At 39.2% G+C, this 25,409-nt stretch overlaps 1 protein-coding gene across 3 annotated transcripts in view; it reads left to right on the top strand.

The window, feature by feature from the left end:
* The window catches only part of EDIL3 (EGF like repeats and discoidin domains 3), a 233,692-nt gene that overhangs the window by 174,448 nt on the left and 33,835 nt on the right, over positions 1-25,409 (top strand). For all 3 annotated transcript variants that reach the window (XM_064642242.1, XM_064642241.1, XM_064642240.1), the window contains 3 exons: positions 4,231-4,386; positions 5,460-5,604; positions 10,240-10,424. In XM_064642242.1, coding sequence (XP_064498312.1) covers positions 4,231-4,386; positions 5,460-5,604; positions 10,240-10,424 — 486 coding nt within the window. The remainder of the gene's footprint in view (positions 1-4,230; positions 4,387-5,459; positions 5,605-10,239; positions 10,425-25,409) is intronic.

The raw sequence follows: 25,409 nt of genomic DNA, 5'->3' as shown, positions 1-25,409 counted from the left end.
ACTCTAGCATGTTGGAACATCAGAACCATGCTCGATTCTGCAGATAGCGGACGTCCTGAGCGTCGGTCTGCCCTAATTGCCCATGAGCTGGCTCGTCTCAACATCGACATTGCCGCTCTCAGTGAAGTTCGCCTTCATGAAGAAGGCAGCCTCAGAGAACATGGTGCCGGTTACACACTCTTTTGGTCAGGCAAGCCCAGAACCGAAAAACACCTCTCAGGAGTCGGCTTCATGATCAAAAACTCTATTGTTCCTAAACTCGAAAATCTGCCGACAGGTCACTCTGACCGCATTATCTCCCTACGCCTTCCACTAAACAACAAGCAACATGTTGTCATCTTTAGTATATACGCCCCAACTCTCCAAGCTGACCCTGCTGAAAAAGATAAATTTTACACTGACCTGCGCCTCCTTACCCAAAAGGTCCCTGCAGACGATAAGATCATTATCCTTGGTGATTTCAACGCCAGAGTAGGCAAGAATTTTGAAGCTTGGAAAGGTGTATTAGGCAAGCATGGTGTTGGAAACTGCAATGATAATGGTCGACTTCTGCTAGAATTCTGTGCAGAGCAACAACTCACCATCACTAATACTATCTTTCAGCAGAAAGATAGTCTGAAGACAACCTGGATGCACCCCCGTTCTAAGCATTGGCACCTCATCGATTATGTCCTGGTGCGACGGAGAGATGTCCGCGATGTCCACCATACCCGCGTGATGCCCAGCGCAGAATGCCAAACAGACCATCGGCTGGTGCGCTGTAAACTCAATTTCAAGATCAAAATCAAACCAAAAAGGGGCAGCATCCCAAGGAGAAAACTCCAAGTTAACAATCTCCAATCAGCCACAGTAAGAGATAGTTTCCAGGCAAACCTTCAAACTAAGCTCGATAACATTCCCAAAAATTCTGCAGATTCCTCTCCTGAAACAATCTGGCATCATATTAAAAACAGCATCCTGCAATCCTCCGAAGAATCCTTAGGGTTCTCCCTCAAGAAGAACAAGGATTGGTTTGACGAAAACAACCAAGAAATCCAAGACTTGTTGAGGAAGAAGAGAACCGCCCACCAAGCACACCTTGCACTGCCATCCTGTCACGCAAGAAAAGCAGCCTTTCGTCTCGCATGCAGCAAGCTCCAACAGAAACTCCGTGACATCCAGAACAAATGGTGGATTGACCTAGCTGAAAAAACTCAATTATGCGCAGATACAGGTGATCACAAAGGCTTCTATGAGGCCTTGAAAACAGCATACGGGCCTACATACCAGGTACAAAGCCCTCTACTCAGCGCTGATGGTCAAACACTTCTGACAGATAAAACCTCCATTCTGAATCGATGGTCTGAACACTTTCAGACTCTTTTCAGTACCAACCGCACAGTCCAAGACTCAGCAATTCAGTCCATCACACAACAACCAGTAAAGTATGAATTGGATACTGCCCCCACTTTAGGAGAAACCCTCAAGGCCATACAGCAGGTGAAAATTGGCAAGGCAGCTGGGATTGATGGAATTCCACCTGAAATCTGGAAACATGGGGGCCCTGCACTCCACACCAAATTCCATGAGTTCGTGGTGCGCTGTTGGGAACTCGGCGAACTACCATCTGACCTTCGTGATGCAGTCATCATCACCTTGTATAAGAAGAAAGGAATTAAATCTGACTGCTCAAACTATCGTGGTATTACTCTGCTCTCCATTGCTGGCAAAATCCTGGCAAGAATACTCTTGAACAGACTAATACCCACTATAGCAGTAGGTATCCTTCCTGAAAGTCAGTGTGGTTTCAGAGCCAACAGGAGCACCACAGACATGGTATTTGTCCTCAGACAACTGCAAGAGAAGTGTAGGGAACAGAACAAAGGTCTTTATGTAACCTTTGTCGACCTCACTAAGGCTTTTGACACTGTGAGCAGAAAAGGTCTGTGGCAGATTTTGGAACGTTTAGGTTGTCCCCCTAAATTCCTCAAAATGATCATCTCACTCCATGAGGATCAGCATGGCCAAGTCAGATATGGCAACACACTTTCTGAGCCCTTTTTAATTAAGAATGGTGTGAAACAAGGCTGCGTTCTCGCTCCTACCCTATTCACCGTCTTCTTTAGCATGATGCTCCAAAGGGCCACAGCAGACCTCAATGATCAGGACGGTATCTACATTCGATACCGTACTGATGGAAGTCTATTCAATCTAAGGCGACTGAAGGCCCACACTAAGACCTTAAACCATCTTGTCCGGGAGCTGCTTTATGCTGATGACGCCGCCCTTGTTGCCCACACAGAAGCAGCTCTGCAGCGTTTAACATCCTGCTTTGCAGATGCTGCTGAGCTCTTTGGGCTGGAAGTCAGCTTAAAGAAGACAGAGGTCCTCCATCAGCCTGCACCTCAGGATGTCCCCCATCATCCTCACATCACCATTGGTCAATCAGAGCTCAAATCAGTCCAACAGTTTAATTACCTCGGTAGCCTCATCTCCTCAGACGGTAAGATTGACGGAGAGATAGACAACAGATTAGCAAAGGCATATAGTGCTTTTGGAAAACTCCATAAAAGAGTATGGCGTAATAAACACTTGAAGAAAAGCACCAAGATCAGTGTTTACAAAGCCATAGTGTTGTCTACTCTCTTATATGGATCTGAATCATGGGTCATCTACCGCCACCACCTGCGTCTCTTAGAACGCTTCCATCAACGCTGCCTCCGTACAATTCTAAACATCCACTGGTCAGACTATGTCACCAACACATCTGTTCTAGAGCAAGCAGCTATCACAAGTATTGAGGCCATGCTGATGAGAACACAGCTGCGTTGGGCAGGTCATGTCTCCAGGATGAAGGACCACCGCCTCCCTAAGATCTTGCTTTACGGTGAACTTGCCACTGGCTGCCGCATGAGAGGAGCCCCGAAGAAAAGATACAAGGACTCCCTGAAACAACATCTCAGCCTTGGCCATATTGATCACCATAACTGGTCTACTCTGGCCTCAAATCGGGAGGCCTGGAGACACACCATCTATAACGCAGCTGATGCCTTTGAGAAAGCACGCAGGATCACCCTCGAGGAAAAAAGGCAACGCAGAAAGAACCGTGTATTGCAGAATACACCATCTAAGGAGTCTTTCTGCTGTGCCTTTTGCAATCGGATATGTCTGTCACGGATTGGCCTCATAAGCCACCAGCGCGCCTGTAGCAAATGTGGATAGAGCCTTCCCAAATCTTCGTTCGCGAAGCCCAGCCATGAATGCATGAATTTACCTGGGCCCAGTTGTTTGCTCTCCAGTATTTGCATTCACCTCCTCTTATCACACACCTTCACTCAGCTCTCATGACGTGACAGCTCTTTGTTAAGCTTTATTTGGTGCAAAAGTTGCAGATCTCAGCTGCCCACCAGGGGTAGAAGTGCAGCTGCCACAAATTGGCTCCATCACAGGGACGAGACTGACGGTGACAACATTTTTTGTTTTGAATACCACATTCTGAACTTTTGGGGAATATAGTTGACTTTCCATGTCCATAGGTGGATAAAGAAGTCAAAATTAAGGTTGGTGGAATACTGTTGAACTCTTCATTTGTTGATTCTGAACATCTTTATTTTGTCCTTCAAAGTATTGCCATCAGCTCAGACAAGTACACAGGGCATGTTCACATCCACTGATTGATATTTTGCTATTGACTGTTTTAGGATTAGCATTACAACCTTGATCTGTAGATATATGAATTTTCAGTGAGAATCAAGAAAAAGTATACTTCTTTGCTTTCAGAACTTCCATGTATCTTCACCGTCACAAAGAAATTTTGCCTGAATTTAACTTAGGATCTTTTGTATGGTATTGTAAATTGGCTTCTAATAGATCAGAAGATGCAGCCTTTGGTAAATTATCACTTTATTGCATTTACTTTTCAGGAAGGAAATATATATAGCAATATCCCAGTAATTCACCAATAATATTCTGTATAACCACAATATATGTATATATATGTGTGCACACATACACATGGAATAAGCATAGTCCAGGCTTTTAGTTCAGTTTTTTCCATTCATTGTGTGCATTTGTGCATCAAATTAATGAAAGACAAAAGGAATTAATGCAAGTATAAAAGCAGTAATTTAAATGCTACAGCTATGCTTTTTTCTGTCATTTAAGAAAGGAAAGAAAAGAAGATTCAAAGGAATCAAGGATCAGAATTGTGCCTCTCAGATGCTTAGTGATGGAAATGTACTGTTATTTCAGATAAACCTGCAGAAGAAGATGCGAGTCACTGGAGTTATAACTCAAGGTGCCAAGAGGCTTGGGAGTCCAGAATACGTAAAATCTTATAAAATTGCATACAGTAATGATGGGAATTCTTGGACAATGTACAAAGTAAAAGGCACAAAGGAAGATATGGTAAGATTATGTCATCTGTATCTGAATATCTATTATGTTTTAGCTGCCTTTAGAAGTATGAGGTGTCAGTGTTACATAAGCCTAATTGCCTGGAAGCATGATATAGGATTCATTATCATTATTTTTCTCTGAATTAAAAAAAAAAATAGCATCAACAAATTTACATTTTCTGTTTGGTAAGAATTTCTTATACTTTAATTGATGGTTTTATAAATACTATTTCCCCAAGCTAGAATAATCCTGTTTATTACACTTAACTGATTTTCATTTTAATTAGTTTACCAGTAATTACTCATTACTCTGTTTTCAATTTAGTTTTATTACAATGGCAGATTAGTGTTAACCCTTGAAAACGTAGAACCCATTCATCAATGCTAATCTCTATGCTGCACAAACAGTATCATCCAGTGGGATGTGTGTGTATACAGTTTACAGTTACCAATTATTTTTGATGGAGTCGTGCATACAAAGGAGCAAAAAAAACCCTTTACTGTGTAAGCTTACGTAGAACTACTGCACTGTGAAGCATTGCACATAGCTTCTCTATTAGGAAATTAAAATGCTGTGTGAGGAGGTATATAATGAGGGAAGAAAACACAGTACAAGGATATCTGGTTAGAGTGAGGAGTGAATAGAAGAATGCTGATAGGTTTAATTCAGGCCCCCCCTGTGATCAGTGGGAGGGTTACAGTCACTTCAGTGAGAGCTGGATCAGGTTCTTGAACTCGAGGGGGAAAAAAATAAATGCCAATCAGCATAAATAATTGCAGGCTAGATTGAATTGAGACTATTTAATACACTAATTAGAGAAGAAGGCATAATTTAGTTGCATTAATAGCTTCAGCTTCTGGGACTGACAAGATAGAAGCCCTGGTTCAAAGGTGTCATGATGTGACCCAAAGGCAGGACAGTTTGCTTAAAAATTTGTATCAGGCGCTAGAGATGCTGAAACAGCTGCTATTTGGGAAAAGCTTGCAGGGGCAGTCAAAACAGACGCTTTTGAGGCATGAAAATTAACTGAACGTCCATCAATCCTCCTGGCATGTTTTTGTGAGTGTGCTATTTCGTCACAGGTGTTCCGTGGGAATGTGGACAACAACACCCCTTACACCAACTCCTTCACCCCACCCATCAAGTCCCAGTACATTCGGCTGTACCCTCAGGTGTGCCGGAGGCACTGCACACTGAGAATGGAGCTCCTGGGCTGTGAACTCACAGGTGGGGTTCCTGCAGTCGTCAAGCACCGGGCAGGTCTAAACTGTGCACTCGTTTTGTCCCCAGTGAAACGTAGTTTCGTTTGTGCCTGAGTTTGTCCACACAGTTACTCACCTCTTTTTGTGTGCATTATACAACCAGTAACACTTAGCTAAGCGATGTCAGTGACAACAGTAGGGCAGTAATAGTAGTAAGGCAATGTTGTGTCAACCTAATAACACTTGGTAAATTTTTCTGTGCACCTCCAGTCATACGTGACCTAGGCAAGCTCATTTATGACAGTTTTAGTGAGTGTCAATGGATATCAGTACTCGTAGTGCGCCACACTGAGCAGACCATGAGACAGGGAGTCTCTAACTCAGAGGCGCACTCAGCACAGCCTAAACTAAGGGTTGAAAATGGTTCCTGAGACTCTAGAGCTGGTTGTACAGTGGAGCAGCAGGGATCGAGCCTGACGTGGGTAATTCCTCCTCGCTTCTGGGTTACACCACCAATGCGCTCTGTGACACCCTCCAGGGGACAAACATGCTTCCACTGCCTTCCAGGACCACTCAAAGTGCAACAAGAACCATTTGACTGGGCTGCTTTAATCAAGATTTCAGTTTGGATTTGTTCTGTGGATTTAGCAGGAGCAGGGATTGCGTCTTGCAGCTAAAAGTAATGAACAATTGGAGCCAATATAAACCCTCTTAAGATTCGTAGTGTGGGTCTGAAATGTAAAGCCTGACCTCCAGCCACTCTCTACATGAACCATGTTCTCTTACAAATTCAGTAAAGCATGTAAATTTTTTATATTTTTCAAGAGATAAACCTTTTACTGGTAGGAACACTCCACTGAATTCATTTAGGAATGATTTTTTATGTGGCTGCCTGCTTATTGTACAAACAATAGTCATCCAGTTCACGAATGATACATCAAAACAGCTGGAGTTAAATAATTCTCAGTCCTCTAGTGGCATCAAAACCAGATTCAGAAATGAAAAGTTAATACATTAATCTCAGTGTAGCCCTTTTCCAATACAGATAGGTTTAAAAGTAAATAGAAATTTCTGTCTAGCTGCTTTAGTCTATTAGATTTATTTTTTTTATGTCTTCCATTTCTGGAACCACAATTTAGAGTAAGTCCTTGCCAGAATGACCAGGAATTGTTTTGCTCAAAGAACTGTGAAAGCCACTGCAGTGAATTCATTTCAGTGGTGTCCTAACAGTTTCAAGGTCATCATTTCTTAAAACTGTGGGCAGCCAGCGCTCAGCAGAACAATTTCAGCCTTACTGAAAGAAGAGTAGAATTATAGAGACTAATTTGCTCATAATTCCAGGTGGTCTGTCTTGGACAGAAAAGCATTTTGAGAGCTCTGGCTTCTTTAACATGTCGTGGTGTTAGAGGAGAGGGTCACTGCTGAACAGAGGGAGACTTGAAACACCAGATCATCATAAAAACTAATTCTTTTTTTAGGACAAACTTCAGCAAAATATTCAATACAATCTGCTTTAGTCTCATAAATAGATTTACTCACGAGGACCCACAGTCAGACCTTATTGAAAACCACAATCAATGCTAGTGGAGTTGGCCATCAATAAATTAGACATTAATTTTCATGGCCTTGTGTTCCTGCCTCGCTTGTGTTTTGCACATCTCTGTGTCCTAAATTCCCTTCCCTACACAGAGTATTGATGTGAGGAGAGAAACAGATCACAGCTACTGTTTATTAGAATGCCTTTATTCATTAAGCTGTTATTAACAGCTGCAGCATGAAGCTGCTGTTTTAAAAACAGATCACTGTTCGCACAACACAGTTGCTTACTCATGGATTCAGTCACAAATTCAAACATCCATGTTCATGCAAGCAGTCCCTACCAAATGCTATTGATAATCATGTCTGTTAGTGCCTATGCACCAATTCAGCCAACTCTTGGTGGTTTGGCTTTCTCAATTCTTGCAGAGGTATGTTGGTCCCCAGAACTTGAACATCCTTGTGACACCCACAGCATCTCCTGAGTGTGTAACTTTCATCTTCTTTGGGCATGTTGTTCCCTGGTAACTATTTCTCTGTCTTGACAGTATTTATAGGTACCATTTACACAAAGCTCACACAAAAGGGGACTTCGTAACACCTGCATTTAATACCACATTCCCCTTTCCTTGTTTGTCCTCAGCACTATCTAGTCTGAAAAGGAATCCTATGGTCATTATATCAAGGCCAGGTTGGATGGGACTGCCTTGGCAGGGGGGTTGGAACTGGATGAGCTTTAGGATCCGTTCCAAGCCAGGCCATTCTGTGATTCATTAACATGAAGAAAAACTGTAAAATCTCTCAATTTTTAGAAAAGAAAAATATCACAGTATTAATCAAAACAAATTCACCTTTGCCCTCAAATAATTGACATATGCTGCTTTTGCCAATACTATGTGAATTTTTGTCCAAGATGAGATGTATGCAGACCTTTGCAAGCACATCCCTCTGTGAGCTTGCCTTCATTGCATTGAATATTTAAGATTTCCTTCGAGGGTTTGAGCTTTCTTGAAAGAAGAGCTAGATTAAGGTCATGGTACAGAATTCAGGCTGAAGAGTAAAAGATTGTACCCTTGGGAGAGTCAACAATCCACACACTACAAAATTGAAAGAATTGAATTCTTTCAATTTTCAGATGCTAATCCACACTCATCCTCATTAATCCCCTGCTTCTGTTTCCCCAAGCCAGACCACATAAGAAGTATAATAAGCTATACCTAGATAGAATTAAACATACAGAGGTATCAGGTATTATTTATCACAGATGGAGACATCCAAAGCATCTCAAACATTCTTAGCTAAGATGCTCCACTGGGCATAAGCCATAAGTATGTCTGCATGAGCTCTCACAAACTTTAACAGGTGACAAAAATGTGAGTGGAAATTGAATTGTCATGTCACAGGGACATGGCAAAGCAAATTGAAAGATGTCCTGGGAAAACATGAGCATTATTGTAATTGCATTTCTGTGAGATATGACTGTCTGTAGACACAAAGTAGACCATCCAAATTGTCATTGTCTACTGCTGTTGAAGTTGGGAAAAGACAGGGTGTGCTGTTGCTCTCTGTGACACAGCACCAAGGCATTTTACTACCATGTGCATCATGTTTGTCTCTTCTGGTTCCTGTTGCTCTTCTCACTTTCTCCTGTTACCTTTAACAACTGTCTTCCCACTCCCTCTGGGGCCACAGAGGAGGCAGGCAAGGGTAAAATCCCATTAATTCATGCACGCATGCACAGGCAGACACAGCTGTTGGTTCATAGATCAATAATAGTGCTCAGAAAAGATAGAACTATTTTTGATGGTTTGGGCCAGCACTGAAACACAACTTTGACAGCCCCTGTTTTTGTGTCAGGAGCCTCCTTCAGGTTCCTGGGATGAAACATCTCTGCTGACAGCCCTTGTGATCCTGGAGTGATACTTCAGAATTTAATAATAAGGAAAGTCCTTCTCTAAAGCAATAAATTAGCCTGTCTCATTTGTATTATCAATTGCTCCCTCCCACTCCCAGGAAAATTGTTTTGTTGTTGTTTTGAACTAGGCAGTCCATTCTACAGACAAGGCTGTGTAATTTCATTTGTGCACTGAGAATCAGTTCTGAAAGACTGTTTTTTTAAAAAAAAAGTTAACTTCGTTTTCTCACATTTCTAATTTCTTTGTTTGACTTTTTAAAAAATTTAATACAAAACATCAATATTCAAAATTTAAATACAGGATATACTGCATTAAAGATATTAACATAATGTTAACATTATGTGTCTCTAGTAATCTGTATTTGCTCCTGCTGTTAGCCGCCTACGAAGGGCCTATGGACTTAAATTCCTGATTGAATCTCTTCATAATTCCACTTAATTCCGTGTATTAAACCTATGGGAGAAACACAATGTAGAGTCTTTGACTACTGGGGCAGGAAGGAAATGAGAAAACAGATTTTTTTTTTTCTGTTTTCATGGAGAACAGAGAAAGGAGAAGCCTAAGATCAATATTTTGCTACAACCAAAATAATTCAATTATGTGGGACGTCCACAAACAAATAAGCCATTAACTCTTGATTTCTCTTAAGTTATAATTTCCAACTATTCTTCATCCTTCACAGTTGTTTTTCTGTGGCCTTCTGCTCCTTCAGTAGGTTTTTGTGCTTTCTAGAATTTTAACCAGATGTCAAGTAATTTAGAAGTGTAAAAAATCTCAGTATTGTTAACATTTTACTTCAGCAGTAAAAAAAAATTAATATTTCTTCAGTAGACAAACACATGGTTGAAGCAGGGTGACATAAAAGCATGAGAAAATCAAGCTGAACAAGGGGAACAATAGGAAGCTGCTGGATGGGAAAATAAAAGCAAGATAAGCAGAGACAAAATTGTCTTTTCAGTTTGTTTGTCTTCATAAATTTGTGCCAGGATAAGATAAGTTGAATTCTCTATCTTAGTTTTGACTCACCCAAGCAATTGTTGAAATAAAGTGCCTCAATTTGGCTATTTTTCATTTATTTGTTTCTTCAACAATAGTCTTGATTAAATCCTTTTCTTGGAGAACTGCAGGGTTTTTTTCCACAACAGAAAAATCTAAACCACTCGCAGAGATAAGTAGATAGTGCCCCTGACCTTATCTTGCTGTTGCAGGTTGCTCTGAGCCCCTAGGGATGAAATCAGGACACATACAGGACTTTCAAATCACTGCCTCCAGTGTTTTCCGTACGCTCAACATGGACATGTTTGCTTGGGAGCCCAGGAAAGCCCGGCTGGACAAGCAAGGCAAGGTTAACGCCTGGACCTCGGGCCACAACGACCAGTCACAGTGGCTGCAGGTAAAGTTTCATGCGCATTTTCCCAAATATTTGTCTCCTTTGTGTTTCAGGTATGGGGACGGTTCTCTGGTTTAGGGTTATATCCATATTCTTCTGTTTCTGAGTGTAACCATCCTAACTCTGCCACATATAGGAAGCCCAATTGATCTTCATGTCTCTGATACCACAGTTGCAGAAAACACTGCTGGGGGAATGCCTCTACTCTCCCCAGCAGCCACAAATTTTCCTTTTTTAATGAACAAAAACAGTTGTTGCAGATCTGTTTCAATGAATTTTCCTCTTTTGTTGAGAGGCACTAATTTTCTTTTCTTCCCTTCTGTCCTTCCAAAGCTCCTTGGAAAAGCGTGTTTACTTTCAGCTTTTCGCACCCTAGCAAATCCTGCTCATAGAAATTATCTGTGTCTAACTGAGGCTGCTCAAAACCACCTCCTGACACGACTGGGGCCAGAAAGGCTGATTCAGCACACAAATTCATTATAAAACTGTGCATGGGGTTGTTTTCAGCCCAAGAGTGATTTATACAAGTCACTAATGTGAGAAATTGCAATAAATCACTGGTGTGGAAGCCTATTTGACCAGTCAGTGACACATTTACATTTTTTGAACTGTGGAAGATGGCAGTGTTTTCAGTCAGCTGCCAGTTTGCAGTGCAGTTCTCGGTGGGAAGCCTCAATAGCACTAGACATGGCTACAAATCCCTTGCAATCTTTCCACATATAAATTATGACATATTAGCTTTTCTACCTACAGTTGCTAAGCAAGTCAGGAACACTATTACTATTTTTTTTCTCCCAAGTTTACAACATTTTGCAGAGAGGAAGCAGCAGTTGCCTCGTCTGTCTAACTGAAGATCCTGGAATTTACCAAAAGCTTTTTTTAGAGCAGCTTGTTGAAACAGCAGTTAGCAACTTCTGAAGAGAAGGAAAAATTTATTTTTGTGTTTTATGGTGGAAAAGCAGATGAAATTATTCTCCACATGAAAGAGAGACAGTTGTCTCATATTTAGCCTCATCAGGGAAACCAAGGGTGTACAGAGACTCGACAGAAATTTCCTGCTGTGTGTTCTTGCTCCTATGGGTAACAGTGGGTTTTTAATTAAGTACAGATGGCAAGGGCCTGTAGAGTTAATCCTTATATTCTAAAATTCTTCATACTGTTCTAAGTCTTGCTATATTTGAATTAGTCTGAACCTGCAAATTTAATCTGAGCACTTGCACAGTCTCTTTGTGTCCTTGAAGTGTCAGGAATACTACTTATTTTCTGGTCAAAAAGAAAGCTGTGAAGAAATACTCATCTCTTAGTTAATTTGTTATATGGCTGTGTACTCAGTTCAGTAACTTTGCAGGAATATGAGCAATTTACCTTTTCCTGAAGATCATTCTGCATAATGATAATTCAGAGGATCCTAACACTTCTTTGAAAAAAAAACAAACCCCAAAAGATGCTAAAACTACTTGTTTTTTCAGTGCTTAAGCTGGTCATTAGCTTCTACTGTAGGCTGCTTATTCTCAATTTAGTCCATGGGTAAAGATGGTCTCACATGCTTCAAGTGTAAGTAATGATTCTATAACAGAGACGTGTCTATCATTTGAATTCATCGGTTCCTTTTTGTTCTCTTTGTTGGTAGTTCTCTGTTTTTTTGTTTGTTTGGGTGGTTTTTTTTTCCTTAAAACACAGTGGTTTGTATTACAACCTTTTAACACATTGACTGCAAATTTATCATCATGCTGTTTCTACAGAGTTTGATCAAAACACATCTGTAAGAAAAAGGAGGTGGAAGCAAACTTATCTGTATGCCCTGTTCCCTCAGTCATTACATATTGCAAGGAATTAGCCCAGTAGTGATTCCATGGTATCCTAAAATAGGCTTAAAATAAGGCATTTAACCCAGATTTCTGGATTTTGCTAAAGTAGCTGGCCTAGTAATATGATATTTACTGTGTTAGCTTTCCATGCCTTTTGAATGTTCTCCACATGTCTTTCTTGGTTTATATTTTATAATTTTAACTAGAAAGACTATAAAGTTGGATAAAAGCCTACTGACTGCCTTTAAAATTACTGTTGTGTTATGTGGACAGCTTGAAAAGATCTGTTCTCACTAACAATTTTTGGGAGATATCCTTGCCTAAATGTCTCTGCTATCTATTATTCCTCTGTTTAAAAGCTGACATATATCTCAGGGCACCTGCTGTGATAATGGTTGCTGAGAGGTGATGTTTGCGTCATGCTTAAATGCCACTTGCACTAGAGATAAATTCTTCTCTGTCATGAGTTGCGGTTGTTTTACTCAGTTTTCTGCCAAAAAGGAAAACTCTGAGTCCTCCATGTATTTTAAAATGAAGCTATTAGCAAGCAGGCTTTTTGTTTTAAAGTAGTTTGGGTTGATGCATTCATAATTTAGCTTCCAAGGCAGGAATATGAAGTATTTTGTGTCTCCATGCACAGACTGTGCATTTTCAGGTACAAGAAGAATACTCGCCTGTATTGGTGCTGCAGTTGTTGAAAATCTGTTTTGACCCAGGCTCTGCAAATTCCAGATTCCCTCGACTATACTCCTTTACCCCAAACACTATCACTAGTGATGGAAGAAAGTATTTTTTTGATGTGAAGGGAAAGTGAAATAAATGAGATGACCAAAATGGTAGCTCAGTTGTAAACTGGGGATGAATTCCCCCACATGCTTCCTCAAAGACACTCTTGTTCTTCTTTTAAAGATGATGCTGCTAGTTTTTGGAGTGCTTAGAGTCCTTCTGGGCACAATCCAGGACTGTTATTCCATGTAGTTACCTCACTCCCCATTTCTTCAGTATTTGACATGAAAGGAAGTGTTACAGAACTTTCTACCTTAAGCCCAAAAATGAGGCACTGAGTCTATAAAGATTATTGAAAATAAATGCTACTAATCTTTCAGATGCTTGGAGACTGCTCTTGTAAATGGATTTTTGCCATTCCATATCTCATTTTCCTAGCCCAGACTGTCATCCAAAAGAGTTAACATTTTCCTCCAAACCCATATCCACTCTACTATTAATTTTCTTCTCCCCCCCCTCCACCATCTTCTTTACATATTTTTTTTGTGTGTTATCCTAGTCCCAACTTTACAATAGTACAACGGTTTTGTTGTAGTTTATCTTAAAACTGGTGATATGGTGGGGTTTTTGAGGGCAACAGCAACATCATGATCTAATGTTTCTCCTGCTGATTGTGTGTGATGGGATCAGCTAAGCACTGTTAAGAGAAAAAAACAATTGCTGATAAAGATAACAGATTGTTTGAAAATGGGCAAAGCAACCGTCATACCTACTCATTTTAAAAATGTTATGATTGCCAGCAGTATAATAGATTTGGGTTGGGTATTTTCCTGCCAACCTAAACTCCAGTATTAGACAATATTACTGAGATTTTTTTATCTACGCCATTGGAAAAGAATTGTCTCAGTGCTGCAATCAAATTAGTCTTTCAGTTTAATACACAACCATCTTTTTTCACATCAAAATGCCTCTTGTTTGAAAACAAAGGCAAAATTATATTCCAAATAATTATCCTCTTTTTGTTATACATTTACGAAGCCATCTTTATCATGCCATCATTGGATCTACTCATGTTCATTTTCTATCACTTATTTACAGTGTTTAAGCTTCTAAGTGATCAAATGAGAAGGTTGTTAAAATGCTGAGCCAGACCCAGCTTCTTGTCAGTTTGTTTTGGGTTTTTTAGAGAGGACTTTACAGGACTGGAAATGGGTCTTTACTCTGTCAGCCACAGAGAGAGATGGACAATTATTTTAAGCTAGGACACAAATTTTTGAAGGAGGAAAGTTACAGAAGGTGAATATTTCCTTTTTTAACTATTGGAAGAGAAGGTTATTTTTCATCTACTATTGGTTAGCTGAGCTTATTTTAATGACAGGTGTTAGCTCTGTGCCTAAAAAAATTGTTTCCTCTTTCTCATGGTATTTGGTTCTTGTCTGTTACTGCACCTGACTCTTTTTCCTCCTTTTTGCTGCATTAACCGTATTTTGCTGTTTATTCATAAAGAATTTTAGAGGTTTTTTATATAGGAAATCACTATATTGATTCCTAAATTATGAAAACAACTCCTAATGAGAAAATTCTGTGGATTGTTTAATTATCTTTTGAATTGTGTCATTAGCAAAGCACATATTACTACCAGTACTGTTTAAAGTAGTCAAATAAGTGATTTAAGTCTGGCCACCAGCTTAAATTGTTTTAACGCACTGTAGTGGGTGACCCTGGCCAGATGCCAGGAACCTACTAAAGGCACTCTCTCGCTCTCTCTCTCTGCAACCGGACAGAGGAGAAAGAAAAAAAATCAACTAAGGATTCATGAGTTGAGATAACAGCTGGGAGAGGTCAGTTACTGATTACTTCATGGGCAAAACAGACTCGAAGTAGGGATAGTACTTAAATTTATTGCTAACAGGATAAGAGCCAAAGACTGAGAAATAGTCTTAAAAAACACCTTCTCCCTCCTCCCCCTCAGCAGTGCAGGGGGACTGGGAATGGGGGTTATGGTCAGTTGTTGTTTCTGCCGCTGCTCAGGTAGAGGAGTCCTTCCCCTGCTCCAGTGGGGTCCCTTCCATGGGAGACAGTCCTTGATGGACCTCTCCAGCGTGAGTCCATCCCTCAGGCAACAGTTCTTCCCAAACTGCTGTCCCATGGGTCACTCCTCCATGGGGTGCAGTCCTTCATGAATGAGCTGCTCCACCGTGGGTCCCCCATAAGGGCCACAAGTCCTACCATGAAAAACCTGCTCCAGTGTGGGCTTCCCTCTCCACAGGCTGAAGGTCTCCAGCAGGACCCTGCTGCATCTTGGGCCTCCCATGAGATCACAGCCTCCTTCCTGCATCCACCTGCTCCAGCATGGGCTCCTCCGTGGGCTGCAGGTGGGTCTCTGCACCCCAATGGTCCTCCATGGGCTGCAGGGGCACAGCTGCTCCACCATGGGCTGCACCACGGGCTGCAGGGGCCTGGAGCACCTCCTGCCCCTCCTTCTGCACTGACCTTGGTGTCTACATTGTTGTTCCCGTGTTCTCACTCCGCTCTTCCCTGGCTGGAATTCTTTCTGCTCAACAACCTTATGTTCTTAAATATGTTATCACAGAGGCGTTACTATTACTCCTGATTGGCTCGGCCTTGGCCAGTGGCAGGAAGTCCATCCTGGAGCCGGCTGGCATTGGCTCCACAGGACCAGGGAAGCTTCTAGCAGCTTCTAACAGAAGCTACCCCTGTAGCCCCCCCGGCTACCAAAACCCAGCCACAGAAACCCACTACATCCCTACACTCTGGAGGGAAAAAAGAAAAACAAACAAACAAACAACAACAGGAAAAAAAATCAACAACAAAAAAGCCCTCCAGAAAATGCTTAACAACAACTTAATTAAATATTGACTTGGAAGACAGAAAATTGGAATAGGATGAAATGTTCATTTAAGACCAATCTAGTAATTAACATGATGAGGTAATTGTATGACTTCTTGCTTGGACTGCTAAGACATTCATCCTGACTAGTCTTGGGAAGATACAGTGTTCTGTAGGAGATGTGAACTTAGATTTTAAACGAAGGACATGTATTTCTCTGCAGCTTCAATAAACCGCAGCCATCACCAACAGGTCAGGAAAGGAATCTGTGTCTATTAGTGGAACAGCAATAAAAGTTGTCTGGTTTTTTATCAGAATTTCTCACAATTTTAATATTCTCAGACTTCAGATGACAGAAGGGAAGTTGTGCAGAAATCGGCCTCCCTTTGTGCTTTTTACTGGAATACAGAAAGATATTTACAGTCAACAGTGGTCCTGTTACCTCTTCACTGCAAAATCACCTTCCTTTTCTTCCTGTCCTTGGCAAGGCAGCTATCATTTCTTCTTGAAGGATTTAATTTGGGTCCTTGGTTTGAGTAGTTTCACAGGGTGATACTCTATTAACAATCTGATAGTTCACAGGATACAGCAACACCTCAAGGCAGATTGGGAAAAAATTATTGATACTTTAGTATTTTCTTTCCCATATTTTGCCAGAAACTCACTATAGATAAATTTTCTTATTAAAAGAAACCTGTAGTGGAATAAGTTAGTAATGGTCAAAGAGTTCTGAGTCAGACAAAAGCAGATAAAAAGTGATGCCCACTTCTAAACTTCACACTGCTGAATTTACTGATTTTGCACTACCTAGGCTAGAATGCCAAACAGGTCTCTTCATTCACTTCTTCACTTGCCAATAAACCATAGACTTAATTTTGAAACTAGATGGTCACTATTTGTTTTTAAGACAGCATGCAGCTCAAGATGATCAGCAAGCTTTTTTTCATCTTTTTTTTTAATTCTCTGCATATTGCCAATGTGTTTTTAAGACTACTAACAAAAACATATTTTACAGAAGTTGTATGCCTACTCTCAGTTATCTTCCAGCAGCATTTGATGGCCATTTCAGAGGTCACACTTTAACCCTATTTTTCCCCCTAAATCATTTCAAGTTAAATACATTATTCACATTAATAATGTAACTAAATTATGCATTTCAGCATTGCCCTTTCTAAATTGCTTTTGACTTTGCAAAGCTTTCTTCTGCAATTCATTTTATGGAAATGTTTATAGTAGTAATTGAATTTAAGCCCTGAAATTAAATAAGACAGCATAAAATCTTGAGTTATTTTGCCTTTTCAATGCTTTATTTAGGCTGTATTTTATCATTTAGGTAGCAAAGTCTGGAGCCTCAGTAGAATCATTGATTTTACTCTGGCAAAATACAAAGAGATTATTAGAAGGACAGGCAGACTACAAGAGCTCTTTGTTGCAAGATGTCCAGGAAACAGGTATAAGATAAATAGAGTATCTCTATATCCTGTGATCAAAATTTGTATGATGTCACCTTCATAGAATCGTAGAATTGTCAAGGTTGGAAAAGACTTTTAAGATCATCAAGTACAACTATCGACCCAGCACTTCCACTAAACCATGGACAGGTACAAAGGAAGGACCCTATCTCACCTGTAAATTAGCTGTGGTTAAGATTTTGTGGGAGGAAAATGTTGTATTGCACAAAGTCTGTTCATTGGATTATATTCCGTACTCTTTCTGTTAAGCCCTCAGTAAAATCTAAGGAGCTGAACCAGTGCTTCAGAACCACTCTTTGAGACATAAGAAATTCATCATCACTAAGAAAAATTACTTGAGAAGTTTCCATAAACAGGAAACTAGCTCTAAAGAATTGCAAGAGGATACTGTCAGTTTCCTTACTGACTTGTAGTTTTTCTCTGTGTATCACTCCCCTGCAAATGTCAGTTAAATTGAGTAATGACCCATTTCCTATTACAATAACAGGTTTTGATCTCACTCTAGAAAATCTGAGAGTGTAAGCAAAAAGTCCCTGGTTTTTCTGAACTTTGATGTACACAGGATCTGAGTTTGAAGTGAGTTTTTTTGTTGCTGTGTATTTACAGTGGAAATTTTGATATTGCTTGATGCCCGTAGCAGCATCTTCTGAGAACACCACCCATGAAATTTTAATGGAAAGACATTAGTTTTCCACTGTTTTAAATGCCTGCCTGTTTTACCAAGCTATCATTTTCACTGGTTTGTAATAATGTTCTGTGTCTATTTTTGAAATTAAAGTGTATTTTCCTTGTCCTTCCTTAAAGTAATGAAATGGCTACAAAATTGTCTAGGTAGGAATATAGAAGAAAAAAGTGTGCAAATCTGTTTCTTATTCATGCCCTTTTCTTCCATGGCAATGTTTCAAAATAGCACCTACTTTTTCCTAATAAAAATGCTTGTTTTCATAGCTACCTCTGAATTAGTTTTAGACTCAAGCACAAGTGGTCACAGTTGTTTCCTTACAATACTTTGAGTCTTGACAAGAAAAAAGGATGACAAAGAAAATACAGATGATGGAGAGAAGCGAGGCAATCTTGTCAAGATCAAGTATCTTTAAGTAGCAAAAAATACTTGATGGAAGCACAGATGAGGCAAAAGTCAGTGCACGGTGAGAGTGAAACAATGGAGTGGAACTGAATCTAGTTTTGTTTTCCAAGAGCTTGGTGCTTTATTAACCAGAATATGATATTTTATTAGCCCTGAGCTTTTTTTCCCAAATATTACTTCTTGACTAAGCAAGATACTTAATATTTTCTTCAAGTAGCTGTCAAGATCTTGTAAGTAAAATATACAAAAGTCAAGGAAAGCTATTCTTCACTGAATAAGACTCAATTCTGCATTCTTTTTATGCTACTTTGAGAACAAAAGTGAAGCTTTATTGTGAGATCCTAGTTGACTTTTTCAACTAGGATTTTTTTCAACTAGACTTTTTTCTTCACTTTTTCTGTTTCCTACATAAAGTACATAGAAACAGATTGGTTCCTAGCATGGCAAATGGGGAACAGAGGTTGTATCTTTTAGCTAAGTAAATAATGAAATTAAGACTTAAACACAAAGAAGGAGTGGTGGCAAAGGAACTTCAGATTAATCCAAATTAGAAAGCAATAAACTACATTGCAGGCTTCTTCAGAGGAGGGGAAAATGTGCTTAACCAGGCTGACATTTGCTCAGCGGTAAGCAGAAAAATTGAACACTTTATCTCAGCACATTAAAATAAATCTGAACATTTCTTTTGCTGTTTCTGAATCTTAACCTACTCGTTGGTTTCATCATGTGTTTTTCCCTAATAGCACCCTATTCATAGTCTAGTTTTGGTCCCCGCAGAATATTTGTCTTTTTTTTTAGTTTTGGATTCCATGTTAACTCAGATGTGTCTGGACAGCAACGTTCTGTGCGAGACTCTCTTTCCAATCTACTTAATATCATTCATCCTACTCCATTCTCAAATAACGAAAGAGCAGTTTCCCTGTCAGAAACCATGACATGAAAGACAAATCTGAGCAGAGGAGGTGAGAAATAATCTGAAAGGGAAACCTCCACAGACATGAAAACATTGTAACTAAACATTTCTCCAATTATCTGGGTCTTGTTCATGAGCACCTTGAGACTTGTAATATACAGTATCAAAACAGGCTTTCATCAGGACATTCCTACTGTTTTTTGGGCTTGTGTCTCTGTGTAAATCTACTCGGTCAATCAACAGGCATAAAGACAGAAATGGAGGCAATTTTATTCAGAACAGAGCAATATTTTTTAATCTATAATTCATATGTGACATTAGGACAAAGCTGAGGAGATACCTGAGTTGGCAGTGTTTATTCTTAAATTTGATAGTTTTCTTTAAAACAAGACAGAAAATAAGTTATTTTAAAGGAATACATGCTTGAAAAGTTGGTCCTTGGGATTACAAGAACTTCCTGCTTAATTATGTGCTATACATAACCAAGGCTTAATTGCTTTTGTTGTTGGAGTGATCTCCTTGGAAGCTTCATGTTTAATTAACCACAAGATGTATTAATTCTATTTCAAGCCAGCCTTTCTTTGTTGTATAATTAAGTAGAAAAATATTTTCACAATTAGAAATTAATTCTATATATAGATAGTGAAAAGAAAACACCTTCATAAAGAAAACACAGATCTGCATTTTCCAATGGCAAAAGTAAAAATATTTAGGCCCATCTTAATGAGTCATCCTTGTTAAGAGGTAACGAGACTTATAACTGTCTTCAGCTAAGGAGCCTTAAGAAAAACCTAACAGAATGCTTTTTGAAGACCTTGTGGTTAATGAACTCCCTTCCAGTGCCTAAAGAAGCTACAAGAGAGCTAGAGAGGGACTTTGGACAAGGGATGGAGTGACAGGATAAGGGGGAATGGTTTCCCACTACCAGAGGGCAGGGTTGGATGGGATATTGTGAAAGAATTATTGTCTGTGAGAGTGGTGAGGTCCTGGCACATGTTGCCCAGAGAAGCTGTGGCTGCCCCTGGAATCCCTGGAAGTGTCCAAGGCCAGGTTGGACAGGGCTTGGAGCAACCTGGGATAGTGGAAGGTGACTATTGATAGAGGGTTGCATGGTGATTAAAAAAAACAAATTGCACATTCATTTTGCTCCTTAGACAAGCTTACCTGCTTCTTTCCTGCAGGTCTGCCTCCACTGGGAGGACCACTTTACTCAAAATACACCTTAGAGCTGCTGTAAAACAGCTGCCTCTTTAGTTATTACCTTAACCATTTTTCACGGCATCTGCTCCCAAACCGTTTGTTCTTTTCACATCCCCCAAATGTACACACATATAAATTGCAGGACCACAGTAGGATTTGCTTTGTGTTCTGAAATACATCAGAGGGGTTGTTTTTTATTTGAGAGGAGCTTAGAAGTCTTGTTTTCCAAGGTTCACAGTAATAATTCAGTCCTAGAGAGTCTTTGGATATTAAAGATTAAATCTCTCTTTTATGAGAATTTAAGAGTTATTTGGGAGTTATTAAGAGAGTCTTAACATTACTCCCTTTATTGTCTTTATTCCCCACCCTACTGTATGCAATTTTGTGTTGCTAAGGGAATCTGATTCTACATATATGAGCAACATGATCTTTTTTTGTAATTCTAATGTAATTTTCCATTTAAAATATATACCATAGACAAAATACAAGAGAATGAAGGAAGGGTCTTTTAAGAATTTTGCATGTCTGAGTTACTTTATATCTCTGCAGATGCACATTTTTTTCCACTATAATTTTTTCGATTTTCTGATTGCATTGCACTCTTCTGGTAAAATGTCATAAAAAGTTATCTGTTTTTAGTTTCAATGAAACAATAATGACACCCTCTATTACAGCAAGAGAGGATGGGTAGAGAAGGACCTCAGCACTGTAATTTTTTGACCCTCTGAAAAGTTAAATTTCAAGTGGAATAATAGCATTCAGGGGAAAATGGAGCAATTGGAAATAAATGCTGTCATGTTGAGTAACATCCACCGCTGTGGATTTAAAAAAAAAATCTGTCATCTATTATGGTATCTCACTTGGAAGGTGGAAATTGTGGCTAACCAATTTGCATTGCAGTCCTCCCACATTGCAGGAGTCTTTCCTTTTCATTTTGGCTAAAACACGAACTGGATTGTGGGAAAATTTTATTTCTTCCATTAAAAGATATAAGCAAGTTAAACTTTAATATGCAAGAAAATAAATGAAAACATTAAAATTAATTATTCAAATGTAATCTGTTCCTTAGTTTTACAGAGACCTGTAAATCTCATTTTAGCATGGCACTTGAGCCATTTAGTCAATGTGGTCTTTAAAACTGAAATAGAGACTCTGCGAGGAGCTTTCTAGACAATTTGATCATCTGTCACCTTGCGTTGTGTCATCGCATTATTTCACAGATTAAAGCGAAGTGCATAAAAAGAAATTCAATGCCATGACTCTAAAAAGGCATCGCTTGTAAAAATACATATCTCTTTGCTGAGCTGCACTTGATTCTAGCTGTCATGTAGCAGGGGTTAAAACAAAAAGGCAGGCAGTTTGGTCGTTTTGTTACATTAATTAGTTTATCACACCATCTTCAGGGTCACATTGCTGCGGGAGCTATTTTGGAGGATTTTTACAGCTCAGGAACTGCCATTAACTAACACATTACAAAAAATGTTGGGCTTTTTACAGAAAGGTCAATATTCAACATAAACAATGTCTACTATTAGCAGAGGTAGAAGTAGCCAGCTAGTGTGTGTTCACGTGTTGGGTTTTTTTCGTTCTCAGTCAGGTCTTCTAAGTTTCCTGTATGTATCATAACAAAAAAAATCAGGAAAGAATACGGAATAAGAGTTGGTTTGGAATGCAGTATGCAGCATTTCTCACAATATAAGAATTATGTGGGGTCACAGGAGATTAGCAGGTAGAGTTTTATACAAATAAAAGAGAGTATATTCACATTAAGAGCTAGCATTGAGCTCACTACAGTGCTGATAGTCCACGCCACCAGCCACCTACAGCCTCTATGAACTCAGGATTTAGGAATTTCATGCTTTCTGCTCCTTCTTTTCTTCTCTGTACTGCCTGTAAGTCAATAATGAGACACTGCCTGTTGTGCATGGATAGGAGAAGTACAACAGGAACTAGAGAATATCAACAGTCAGGTTTTAGGGGTTGGTTTTACACAGCCCATGACAGACCAGAGAAACTCCAGCAAATGATTCTGTGGCTGTGAGAAGATGATTTGAATTCATGGGGAGACTGGACACGATTTCATCCAGTTCTGATAGGAAGAGACCCATTAGAAAAATTGCTAAATGGACAGAATAATTGAGGCTCAAGAAACTCCCTTATCTGAAAAATGAATGAAGAATACATGTGTATATACATATATGTATGTATATGTATATATGTGTGTATATATATGTATGAATGAATAATGTTTGTATGAATATATACGTGTGTGTGTGTATATATATATACATTTATACATATATATATATATACACACATTTATCCATATATTTTGCCTTTTGTATTTTTTGTTTGGTTGGGTTTTTTTAGATGTCTGTGCAATTCCATTGTTAGCAGAATTGATTTCAAAAATACCTCTTTCATTTAGCTGGAAGTAAGTACTCAGTGTATCAGACCAAATCTGAGGCACATGTGTAGTCTCGACAATCAAAACAGTTTTCTCCACTGTGCTGGCATAATGGGATTGACTCTGGAATAATGTCACAAAACTAATTTTTGGATGCCACTCAAGTTTTATAGAACATTCAGGTTTATTTCTGCAACATCATATCCTGCAACTGTTGCTCTGGTTTTCGGTGGGATGTTTCCTGGTTTATAATCCTGTAAAAAGCTCATTTTTGTATGATTCTTTACTGTGCACAGGTGTGGCTGCATTTTTCATAAATCTCTTTAGCCAAATCTAAAGAAATTATTGGCATTCCACCTCCCTAGTCTCACTTAAACAGAGTCAAAGAGCAATTGCTTGTTTCCTGAAATGCCTCTGGGAGATAAAAAATGAATATCCTGTTGTGTCCATTGACTCTGCTGGGTTGACGTGGTTAGCTTTGTTTAGGTCCTTACCTTTAAGAAAAAAAGTCTCCCCCCAACTTACCATTCAGTATTTTTACTTGAAGTCATTTTAATATAACTATTCAACTGATTTTTTTTTTGTTATTTTTAAGCTAATAACCCAAAATATATCCCTACACAATAATTTCAGTGTTAAGAATGGTATTGGGCCACCATCATACCATGTCTTGAAGTTAACTCATGCCTTTTCCAGTTATCCCTTGGGAAATGGAGAAAATCCAGGGCCTGGAAATCAGATAACCTGGTTGTGTGGACAGATAGCACGAGGTATTTGGAACTTGATTTTAGCAGATCTACTGTTTTCATCCACATCACTGAACTAAAAAGGTCCCTCGGGCACTGGCCAGTGGACAAAGAGGGTGATAAATACCTGACAAGGGACTTCCTTATATCTTATAAATCCTCTGTGTTTATGTCTTCCTCTTTGGATGTCTACATACTTCCTTTCAAGCTCTGTGCTGTATTTTCTGTTATATAGCCGAAATACCTTCACCATACAATGAATTACATACATAGCAATTAAGCAAGTAGTCAGGAGAGTGACACATTTATTGTTATTACCTAATTAGTTTCATTATCAATATTTCTAAACTTTTAAATTACCATTATGTGTGCTGGTGACAAATGACCTTTACAATATTCTTTCTGTTACTAAGCAAAACTGCACAGAGGGGTTTACACTTCATAAAGGAACAGAAAATTATTGTGCAAATTGACAAAAGGTAGTTTTTCACAGAAGAATTTGGAAGTGCTTCTGATGGTCAGTGAAATTTTAAAAGTACTGTCAGCAGCTTTTTATACAAATGATGTTAGTGTTCAGCCTGTTTTAAATTATTATACTATTAAATTGAATTATTAGGGAATAGGCAAGATGCTGATAACAAGCTATGTACAAAAAGCTTAATTTACTGCAACATCCAAACATGTTTGCAGCACATTGATGAGTAAATAACCAAGGCATAGACCGTAACTGGCTATATCCACTATAAATGTTAGCAGGGGAACAAAATAGGGAGTTAAAACTGAATCCTCAACTCATGGTCTGCAAGAGTTTCTTGGTATCAAAACCACCAAATTCACCTGTTTGTTACATGTAAAATGTGTTTGTCAGAACACAGTGTACAGATAAGGATGACACACAGGATTTAGTGTTGGATTACAAGCATCACAGGAAGCATAGCTGAGTGTATTCAGAAACGTGAGCACTGTAGCAAGGTACTTAAGGGTAACTTCACGCAAAGAGAGCTTCAGTATTTTTTTTGTGAGAGCTCACAGGAGTCTCTTGCTTGTACAGAAGCTGAAAGATTTTCCACTCTGTTCAAGATGAAAGAGCTTTGTACTAGCTGAAGCTTTCAGTAAGTAAGAAAAATGAGTGATTTGAGCTAAGATGTTGTAAGGAAACCCTAAACGCTTGACACTGCATCATAACAATACAGACTGCTCTGAGGGAACATTATAGGGAACATGAGAAGCATTGGGAAACTGGCATAGAAATAAGAACTTGTCCACCCACCAAAGAGCAAGTGTTTCTGCACTGTTTGTTCTTGTCATCACCTGAAGGAAGAGGAAATGTTGCCTGTAAGACATACTTTTTCTAGGTCTGGTTTCCCCCTCACCACCCTGTGATGGTTCACTTTGTACAGTGGCTCAATGGATACTGCATGGATGCAGCAAATTAATATTTGAATGCCTGTTTAGATAACTTACTTTATAACTTTATATTTTCCTCATATTTCTTTTGTGCTAATTGTTGTACAGGTTTCCAAATTAGTACATATTTGTGCAATTATACATTTTTACAAATTTCATAGAATCATGGAATCACAGAATGGTTTGGGTTGGAAGGGACCTTAAAGATCACGTCATCCCACACCCATGCCATGGGCAGGAACACCTTCCACTATCTCAGGTTGCTCCAAGCCCTGTCCAACCTGGTCTTGAACACTTCCAGGCAAAACAATTATCAATTAAAATTACATGTATATATAAAAATAATGACAGGTTAAATATTTCTGCAAGTGT

This window comes from Pseudopipra pipra, chromosome Z (genome assembly GCF_036250125.1).
Source record: "Pseudopipra pipra isolate bDixPip1 chromosome Z, bDixPip1.hap1, whole genome shotgun sequence".
Classification (NCBI taxonomy): domain Eukaryota; kingdom Metazoa; phylum Chordata; class Aves; order Passeriformes; family Pipridae; genus Pseudopipra; species Pseudopipra pipra.
Note: the sequence above shows the minus strand (reverse complement) of the source record. Positions and strands in the feature narration are given on the sequence as shown.